Consider the following 10,624-nt stretch of genomic DNA (forward strand, 5'->3'; position numbering starts at 1 on the left):
CCAGCCTCCGCACTGAGCAGATCCCCCAACAAGGGAAACACGGTGCGGCGTTGAAGCAAAACCTTAAAAACCTCCACCTTTCATTGAAAATATAACGAGGAACAAACATCGCTCTCCACAGATTTCTCGCTTTTTCCTAGAGGAGCTGGTTTGACAGGGAACAATAGCGCTTCAACCATGGGAGGGACCAATTTTGCCCCAAAAATGTGCTCCAATTTGATTGGACAGTGCAAATGGTCAATCAGTAGTTGGAGCGAGCCGATTGGACTCGTTAGTCAAAAAGGCCCCATCTGCAGTGGGTGGCACATTGTAGAATTGGTTGGTAGCTTTGTCGACAGCAAACGGACCTGGTTAACATCCGTTACCGATACCTCCCGTTCATTGATCGTTGGGTTTGCCGTCTCCTCCCTCGCCGGTCGGCGACGAGGCGGTTGAAAACTCTGTGACCCGTCGCGCCAAAGGGTTTGTGCTTTTGAGAAGTTCCATAGCGGAGACTCTGGTTCCTCCGCCGGAAGACTTGCCGCCTTTCTTCTGCAGCAGGGCCATGAAGTTCTCATTGCGGGAGCTGGACCTCTGGCTGCCCAGGGTCATGTTTCGGAGGTCGCTACCGCTGGTGCTGTGCTTCACCGGGGACACGAGGCTCTGGCGGCTGCCGAAGGAGTCCGTCGGCTCCTTGCGACCTAGAACCTTTCGCTTGGACCTGGGCAAAGAGAAGAGAAGATTACTAGCCACTGGTAAAGAATGATAAGATAAAGAAGTGCATTTAATTCTCAAACTAGATGGGCCCCTTGCACACATGAAGTCCCCGAAATGTTTAGGAACATTTTCCTGCTTGGGTGAATGGGTACAGGGCTCGATATCGATATCAGAGGGAGATTTGTAACAATGTTCCCAATTCAAGACCTAGTGACATTTCAGGGAAAGTTAAATGAAACCAGTAACATTGGCGGACCAAAAAAGGCTCTTCACCCGCGATGTTTGTATAAATAATAAGAAGGTGTCTACTGCTGTGTACACCTTGCCCTTATCTTCTTCTTCTTCTTCTGTTTTATGGCCTTACTGCTATCTGCTGGACTGTCCCTCGCACCATCTATTCTGGGCATGTGTGGCAAGACGCAAGGCGGAAATATTCCTCAATGTAGTGCATTACGATGCCTGAAAGGTTATTCCAGTAATCTACCAGGAGCTATGTGTGAAGGTGACTCCAGTGAAGTAAACCGTGTAACTACAGAAAGGACTCCATCCCTTCTCGTGATAGATGAACACCCCCCCCCCCCCCCCTCCTCACCTTTTCCTTCTCTGGCATTCAAGCTATTTTCAGCATCATGCCAGGTAAAATCATGACCACTTGTTGCTTAGAGACTAGCTTCCTTGTAATTCTGTGTGTGTGTGTGTGTGTGTGTGTGTGTGTGCGTTAGAAAGATCCTGAAAAAAGGACCGCTGGTCATGCAGTAGCACAATGTACATGTAGCCGTTGCTAGGGAACCTCATGCCCGGTCTGCCTCACACCTTTTCAACAAGACAAAGCGTCTTTGCGTCACGCTCAGGGTTATAATAAGCCGGCAGGGAAGCTCGGCGTTTGGCTGAAACCATCTCCGGTAGTAAGTTAATAATGCACCGTTTAAGCCTTCTTGAGTAAAGGCATCTACTGTAATAGTAAGTGTGTGTGCTGCATGTCTGAGATGTGTATTATGTGTATGTGTGTGCGCACAAACCTGTGAATAATAGTGAACAGGTCTTCGGTGGTGTGTGTTGCGGACGTGCCGGCCAACAAGTCGCCGTCTGTTTCCTCTGCGATGTGGAGTACCGTCTTCTCATCGACCGCAGAGTCATCTGAACAAGATAAGAGAAATGATGCACCAAAAGCCAAGATTAATAACACACGTGTATGCAATTCAAAGTAAGTCTGACTTGGCTACACTTGGCTACATGCACATCCAGGTATTAATTAGACAATAATGATGAATGTCATCTTCACTGTTACAAACAGTGGGAACCAGTCTGTGTTTTGAGTCTGTCCAATTTTAGAGCAATTGAGCTTTGATTTGCTTCAAAACCGGAGAAATCTCCTCCGGCAGAATCAGAAAGTTATGCATCAAACGCAGCAGGAAAGGATCCTAATCAACCACAGCAGCTCTGAGAGGCTATCATCAAACACATGCATACAAAACCTCTGACTAAGATAAAGCAGTATTCATTAGCTAATATGTGTTAGCAAATACTGCATGTACTGTAGGGTGTATTTCATTGTCCTTAGCGATCCAAAAATACACAACCACACCTTGATCATTCCGATTAACGTGTAAGTGCACATACATCCAGTCGACAGACACTGCAACACCACAGCAGTCACCCAAAGCTGCTCACTGCTAGCTAGCTAAATCATGAACGAACGCCTAAATAAAGCCTACAGGGTATGAATTGTGCCAAAACAAAACCATGACTTTGCCAATTTCTGAAACCTGTACCGTACCTGCCCCGATCCCAGTGCTGGTCATTTTCCCTTCCAGCTCCGTGAGGGAGGAATCATGCAGGGACGACTCTTTGGAACTCTCCTCGTCTATTCCCAAGTGGTTCTCGTCTTGCTCAAGCATATCGGGAACGCCGGGAGAACCGTGAAATTCTTCTGGTGGGAATGTTCCCACGGGAGACCGGAGACCCACGGGGCTGTCGGTCTGCGGGGTCTGACGGTCTGCGCTGCCGTTGGTGGAGGAGTGGACCGACGAGGGAAGAAGCAGGACATTCGGCTTCTTGGGGACTGGAGGTGGAACCTGGAAGGGAATGACGATTTAAATACATCAAGAATTCTGAGACATGAGTAAAACTACTTAAAAACCAGGACATAAACGAGATTCTTTGCCTCCATGAACTGTAATTATACTGTTTGCATTGATAACGCCCCTAAAATAATGCATTTTTTGAGACATGTCTTCCTCACCTTGGGTTTCTTTTTGTCCGACAGCTCTGCCAGACAGGAGATTGTCATCCTTGAGGGGAGGGTCTTGCTTTTGTCCTGGAGCTCCGGAGCCTCCTGGTTGCTGCAGGGAGAGGGGAGCGATCCTCCGTCCTCAGGACCAAGACGGATCTCTGGGTCCACATCAAATTCAGGCTCCATCGCCGGGTCTTCAAGAAGAGGCTGGGGGTCCGGAAGAGGAGGGAGATCGAAGAGGGACTGGGAGTGGGGGAGGAATGGATGATCGTAGGCAGTTTGTGGATGGGTGGTAAAATCTGGTAGAAGTGAGGGACTTGTTGCTTGTGGTGGAGGTTTTTTGGGTTTGGGTTTTCTCATGACTTTGTAGATGTTGCCCAAGGGCACAGGCCGGTCCACGGGCGAGCCGGGAGGTGAATCGAGGGCTAGGGGGGAAGTGGAGGAGGGGGAAGGAGACTTGAGGAGTAAGTTTAGGGGCCGCTTGGGCAACGGGGGCTTGACAGCGACAGGTGGTTTGGGTTTAGGGAGGGTAGGTGGCGGACTGGGGTACTCGCCTAAGTCCCGGCCGTACTGTTCCTCTTCGATGGTGTCGGACGCCCCATCGGGGCAGTCCTCCAGGTCACCGCGAGAGACGGAGCGAAGCCGAATAGTCTTCAGCTCGTTCTGTGTGACCACAGGCAACGCCTGCGAGGAGCTGGGGCTGATTTTCCCCGGCTTTGCCGCCGTCGAGGTGTCAGAATGTCGCCTGCTGGCTTTTTGCTTTGGCTTGATCGATGACAGCTCCAGATGCGCATTCCCCGGCATCTCAAAGGACAATCTAGACCTCGCGGTCGGGTCCTTGGGCGACGGTAGCGATGATTTCCTTTCTGGGATCTTTGGACGCAACTTACAACCCAACGTCCCTATTGTCCCGTGACCTGCCATGTGACTGAGTGGAACAGTCGGGGTGGGAGTCTCTGACTGGCTGGAATAGCCACTCGACGGGGACATGAGTCCCGGGGGTTTGAAGGGCGAGGACGCCTTGATGTCGGCTTCCATGGAGAGCTGTGAGGGCGACGTGGCTCTGGAGGTGGACGGGGAATCAAGCAGGGACTCCGAGCTGCCTCTGACTTTCATACATTCAATCACTGTGGTACCTGTTGCTGTGCTGGAGCCTGATAAAGACCTGGAAGAGAGGAGAACTCATTGCATTTCTAGTCTTAACCTAACAAACTTCTTGAATACCTAAGAGCAAATAAGAAAACAAATCATTTCCTACCTGTAAGGGTCATTCTTCCACTCCCCCAGCTGCCAGTGAGTGGGGAAGGTCAGCTCTGTCTCTCCCTCCCTCTCGGGTGCCTGGATCTCCAGGCTTGGAGGTCCATCGGTGCCACCATGGCCCAGCTCCCGCTCCACAACACTGGGTCTAGAGGAGCAGGACGAGCTGGGCAGGAGGAAATCGGGCTGGAAGTCTGGGAAGTGGTCCCTGGGGATGTGCAGGCTCTTTGGCCGGCCATCCCGGTACAGGCCGCCTCCGTGGTGGATTCGCCCCTCGGCTTCTCCGAGGTTCTTCATGAGAGAGACGCTCCTCACGGGAGGAGGCGGCTTGCGCTTGGATTTCTTCAGCGAGATGGAGCGGGAGCGTAGGCGCAAGCGGCCGTCGGCGCTGTAGTCTGAAGCCGTGACAGAGATCGTGTCGGCGGTACTGGTGCTGTCTTCGGAGCTCCCTCTAGGGTAGAGAAGGGCGTAGTTCTCACCCAAACCCAGAAAGTTATGATGCTGTTGTTGGTGGTCTGTTAATGTCATAGCATTCCCGTTCCCTGTGGGCAACGTGTTCCCGTCCGGCTGGCCTAAACCACCTTCTGTAAAGCAGAAGGAACCAGAATCCGTGGGCGTAGAAAGGGAACGTTCCCGGAACTTGAAAGCATTCGCTGCTGCTATGGAACGTGCCGACCTCTCCCGCCCTCTCCCTGCCTCCGCAACCCCCCCTCCTCCTCCTCCCCTGCCTCCGTCCGCGGCCGCCCCTTCCGTCTCGCTCCGCTTCCCCATCATCGCCGCTGCCAGTGAAATCCCCGGCATGTTATTCCCTCTTCTCCCAGAAGGGTTCGTCACCGACGTGAACGAACTGGAGAGTGAGCTCACCGACTGTCCTGAGCTCACCAGCATCACGCCGTCCTGCGCCCCTCCTCCGGCGTTTCCGATGATGCTGTGCTGCTTCGGCGGGACCGCCGGGCCTTTGTTCATGCTGTAATTGTACGGCTCGTTCCACGCTCCGGGGGAAAAAGTGGAGCCCTTAGGTCCGTTCCAGGAAGAGGAAGGTGTGTTTGAGCACAGCAGCCCAGACGTGTCCATAGTTCCTGGGTGAAGATCGTCCGGTGTGTTTCCTGTGGAGGAGGAGGAGACAATTAATACTGATCTAAACAAACTCACATGACCTTATAGCAGACTCAACCACCTAAAAGAAGCGTATCTCCCTTCACGGCATGATATTGACTGTCTTGCTTACTTCAACAACAATAAGTCTTTGAGATAAACTACACACTTTCTGGCTGCCAACTTATATCTGAAAACCCTTCTGCACACCGACAGCACATAATCCTTTACAGCACCAGACCTTCAGGATTCATTGCACTCTATTTACTACAAGACGGGAATGTTTGCTCCTGTGACTTGAACCCTGTTGTGATTGGCTGTCGCAGGCTGCATAAAAATGCTTTGAATTACCAACGTCACACATGTGCATTGCTCTGTAATGGATCAAAATTCAAAATAGATCATAAAATGTTCTGACTTGGTCATGGACACGAAACAAACTACATAGAAAATGTTCATTCTTAACACAAAATCTATTTAAATATATATTTTAAATGTCAGATCCATGCTATGCTTTTTCTTGCCTGTCTGCAATCAAGGCCTTATCCAAGTGGAACTGTTTACATGAATACTTCATACTCTGCATTTGAGCATCCCTGTTGCAGGGAATTAATCAATTAGGCATGACAAGATCCTGGCTGCTGGCAACACGGTCGTTTATTAAGCAAAACTGATTACCGCGAATACAGGCGGAAGAAACCGTTAACCCAACGTTAATCTCTGTTGTGTTTTTTTGTTAAATTAAAAAGTCAGATTTGTGAAAAGCAGAGAGAAAAATGATGAAGATGTTTTCCTGCCACAGTGACCAGGATTAAGCCAAGTAAGAATATAAACATGCGATACGTTTTCGCAAGATAAAAAGAAACTCTTTGATGTTCTACCGTCCCATCTCTGCCTTCTTCTTCCCAAGGTATCAAATGAGAAGGAAAATGTTTGCACAGCTTCAAAAAGCAGAAAACACAGTGAAACCCAGGGCGTCTAAGGTTCCAACACCAACAGAGCTTCAGCTGACATTGGGGTTAGCAGTTAATGAGCAGAGATATTTCTTTTTGTAGTGACCTGCACCACAGGAAGACAAGAGAAGAAGAAACGGAAAAGAAAACCCCCCCAGAGGAGGGTAAGAGCTTCCTTTAATGGTGGCGCTTCACACCTGCAGGTGAGGTCGTGTCGAGGTCAGAGTGGGTCTTCCTCAGGGGGAGGTTTTGGTGGAAAGTGTCCGTGACGGGTTCCAGGGAGCGGGGCTGCTGGGGGGAGGGGTCCCCCGGAGAGGGGGATGGGGACGGCGAGTGCTGGAGGAGGTCGACGCCGTGGAATTTCCCTCCTCTCCCTTCACCTGGAAGGAGGAGCAGAGCAACAGCGAGGTCAGCGAGAGGGGAAGGGGGGAGTCATTTCACTTGACACACAGTAAAATTCAATAAAACTCTAAATCCAATCATGTAGTTGACATGGCAGTGAAGAATTAGATTACGACTCTTGAGAGATAGAGATGTGTTCGAGAGGAATTTCATTCTGTCAGCATCCTCTGATTTAAAGTCGTTCTTAAAAGAGTGCAACGTTTTAAGAAATGTGATTTAGTGTTTTTATTACACTCAATGTACTCGTCTCGCTCGGGTTAAATGGTATTTTTGGAGATGGATCAAGAACCAGGCACTAAAGTGGCTTTAAAATACATTTTAAGTGACATTGTGGAGAAGTGCGAAAACCAAACATTGGCTGCAAGATGCACGAGCCGTCATTTTATTATGAAATCAATGTGATGTGAATCCTCGGTTAATTGCTCACATGAAGCTTTGGTGAAAGTTCAAATAGCAAGATCTTCTCTCTCATATATACTATTAATATAAAATGATTGTCAAACATGATCTAAAAATATCGCTTTCATTCAAAAAGTGCATGAAATAATCAATTCCATTTGCTTTTTTTTCTGTTACGCTGCCATCAAAAAAGCTGCCACACTTCCTGCAAATGTTTCACAATAAAAGACCACAAGTAAAAAAGAATAGATGTTAGCCAGTAAACTATATGCAGGTCAGATATAACAATAAACTCTCAACATGAGGGACATTATGCGTCATGAGGTCTGGATTTCCTGTTACCTGATCTTTAATATTTTGAGCCACTGATGTGCAAAGTTGTTTAAATCGATTTTCCAACTGACAGGAGGAACATTGAAAATGACAAAGAGCGCATTAAACTGTTGTACCTACATGCTTCAAAAGCCACACTTTTCCCTTTTTTCCACTGCCATCATGAACCGCCATGTTTTACATGCGATTTACAGCAGATGCTGCTGAGAAACCTGCTGTTCTGTTGTACTTCCTGTCCTTCTGATGTCTCGTCGGAGCAGACAGTAATCCAATGAGTCATCGGAGGCAGCGGGTACCCACTTGATTACCTCGACGACACGCGGCGCAGTCTCTCACTCGGCCGCATAATTCAGTCAGGCCTCTATTAAGCCATTGGCCCTGTTTTATAGCAACAGTCGTATCGGTCTGCTGCGAAACGATTTATGTCCCGCAAAACCAAACCCGAAGACGTTCAGAGAAGTTTCGTTTACCTCGGAGAGTGAAGACAAGACGCACAAAATCAATGAGGCAAAAAAAAAGGAATCAAATTAAGTTGAATAAATGCAAAAGTGTGACGCTACCAGCGCCGACACAGAGTTACAGGAGGAATACGGCGCTTATTGTACAACAAGTAAGCACTCAAAATACAGATATCCTGCGTTCACTTTCCTCATGAATCAAGTGTTGAATTCAATAACTGCTTGTTTTGGAAAGCATAAACTAACGTGATGCTGAATGGAAAAACAAAAACAAAGCGCAGAGAACCGTCTTTTATAAGCTCCGACACATTCGCCTTCTCTTCCTCCACCTGTCTTTGTCTGTCTTCTTCTTCTTCTTCTTGCATCTCAAGGGGCTTCGCAGTCACACATGACTCCACCCCGCCCTCCTTCCATTTTGTTTGGTCTGGTTTCCCCCCTGTTGCAGCGCCGAGTATGAATTATACATCCAAGCTATCGAACAACACAGACTTACAAATGTTTGAGCAATCTGAGAGAGCAAAGAGCAAACTAATAACAGAGAGACTTTACGTGATAAAACTTCCAGCTCGAAACATCCGCAGTAGAAAAAGATCCAACAACTAGTTAATCTGAAGCGATTCAGTTCTTAATGCGTTTCCACAACAAAAAGCTCGGAGACTAAATGTAGAGTTTTGTTACAGGGCTGTAGTTCGTCCATCTTAAAGACCTTAAAGGAGTGATATTTGAAGATTTGAATTGGCCTTTTGTTGTTTATCTTTGGGGTAACTTAAAGGCGCTCTGACTTACTTTCATACTAATTCAGTAAGGTAACCAGTTACTACTAGCAATGCATGTCACTTTGAAAATACTGTAACTTTTCCCAGTTCGGTTGAAGGTTGATGAATACCGTCGTCGGAAGAACCACGACTACGACCACGACGGCAGAGAAGATGAGGAGAGTGCGATGCCATCATTTCATTCAGAACTGGGATTTAAAGGCCGCTGTCCTACAGACACGCAGTTCTGATGACCAGAATACTGAAGTATAATCATTAAATATGGACATTCCTTAAAATGACTATCCCTAGTATACATCTCTGTGAGGAAACTACACCTGCTGTTTCAGAAAATAGCTTTTCCAGCAATCCTTTTGGAAGAAAGTCTTCAATCAAGACTTTGATTCTGTGATTCTGATTCAACTTTTCCCCAAACATAATGTTGGTTATTTGCAGGTAAAAACACTCATCTCCGCGCCTAAATCTGAATTAACTTTGGTTGAAAAGTCAAAGTCGAGCGTACATATTGTTTTTAACAGCATTTTGGACCACAATGAAGCCTTAAACGAGACGTCTGAAGAAAAAACATTTCATTCCAGCCAAATATTCAGCCAAATATTTTTGGCTGAACATTTTTTTTTTAATTATTTTATTTTATTTAACCGGAAAAAAGTTAAAAAAAAAAAAACATCATGATCTTTTTTTTTTATTTTATTTTATTTAACCGGAAAAAAGTAAAAAAAGAAAAAAAAAGATCATGATGTTTTTTTTAATTTTATTTAACCGGGAAAAAAGTAAAAAAAAAAAAAAAAACATCATGATCTTTTTTTTTCTTTTTTTACTTTTTTCCGGTTAAATAAAATAAAATAAAAAAAAAAACATCATGATCTTTTTTTTTTTTTTTGGGTGGATTTCTTTGGGCTTCCATATAAATCAAAGAGCTGTGAGAGTCTTGACACTCCAACCGGTGACGAGTTTTTGCACCAAAGTTAATTTTGGGGGGCTAGAAATCCAATTTCCTGGCTGGATAATCATTAAGTGTCTGATTTAAGCGAAAGCCACCAACCCTGGCAGATGTATCGTGACGGCTTTTAAGTTATCAAAGAGAAAGAAAAGCCTTCGCTGTCTATTCAGAATGAAGGGATCTTTCCACCTGTTTGTCTGCTCCTCTCATTGACTACCTGTCTTTTCATCTCTTCAGCAGTCTGTCTGCCTTCAGTCATTCATCTTCTGTCTATTTCTCCACCAGTCTGTCTCTATAGTTCACCGAGGGCCATTTAACAGCTGTTCCCTTTCTGTGCATGAATAAATAAGAGTGTTTGGGGTATAACATCTACCGCCATCCAGCAGAGACGAAGCCATGACTCAACCACTGAGCGGGGCTAGATACCGTATGACTTCCTGTCTGGCTGTCAGGCATTCACCCACTTCCTGCCGGACGGGACTGCCTCTTTTATCCTCATTACATCCAGTCAAAGGGACAATATTTCGACAGTTTTTAGGCAGCAAGCAACGTGACATTCATGCCCGTCTTTCTTTCAGGACGCCGTCGGCCTCGTCTCTGATCGAGCGTCCGTTCAGAGGCTGGGAGTCCTTTGTGTTGCTCCTGCAGCCATGAATAATAGACGCCATTCTGAACTATCAGCAGCCTTCGCCAAGAGAGACGAGACAATGATTCTTTCATCATAGCGTCTCTTCAGTATGGCCCTGGCTTCACCGCTCTCCCGCCTGCTGTGTGTTGTGGATGTGGTGGACCCTGTGGGTGGAGACCCTGCCCCCGAAACACAGATGTTACAGTTTTAAATGAGTCCTTCAACCACAGAAGAACCATTTGTCTTTCAATTACTGACCCCGTTTTACCACACGCCCCTGCAGCGCATGAGGAATCAAAAAACTGAGAGAAGTCTTGATGAATGGAAGTTAATGGGGGCCACATTTTAACTCTCACACAACTCGTGCAGTAAAATCCACGGCTCATTTATCCAGTCGTATGCTAACTACTTCCCAAACAGGCATTTTTTTTGCTAAAACGAGTAAAACGCT

At 46.8% G+C, this 10,624-nt stretch overlaps 1 protein-coding gene across 1 annotated transcript in view; it reads right to left on the reverse strand.

Moving 5' to 3' along the window:
* Positions 1-378: 378 nt before the first annotated feature.
* Positions 379-10,624, reverse strand: part of nhsl2 (NHS-like 2) — a gene marked incomplete at its 3' end in the record, with an annotated part of 95,983 nt that continues 85,737 nt past the window's right edge. Inside the window, exons 5-10 of the mRNA XM_079184391.1 lie at positions 6,432-6,614; positions 4,188-5,292; positions 2,939-4,094; positions 2,474-2,771; positions 1,716-1,833; positions 379-700 (exon numbers count right to left, since the gene is read on the reverse strand). Of these exons, the coding sequence (XP_079040517.1) occupies positions 379-700; positions 1,716-1,833; positions 2,474-2,771; positions 2,939-4,094; positions 4,188-5,292; positions 6,432-6,614 (3,182 nt within the window). The remainder of the gene's footprint in view (positions 701-1,715; positions 1,834-2,473; positions 2,772-2,938; positions 4,095-4,187; positions 5,293-6,431; positions 6,615-10,624) is intronic.

The sequence above is a fragment of the Pholis gunnellus genome (assembly GCF_910591455.1).
Source record: "Pholis gunnellus genome assembly, chromosome: 23".
In the NCBI taxonomy this organism is placed as follows: Eukaryota; Metazoa; Chordata; class Actinopteri; order Perciformes; family Pholidae; genus Pholis; species Pholis gunnellus.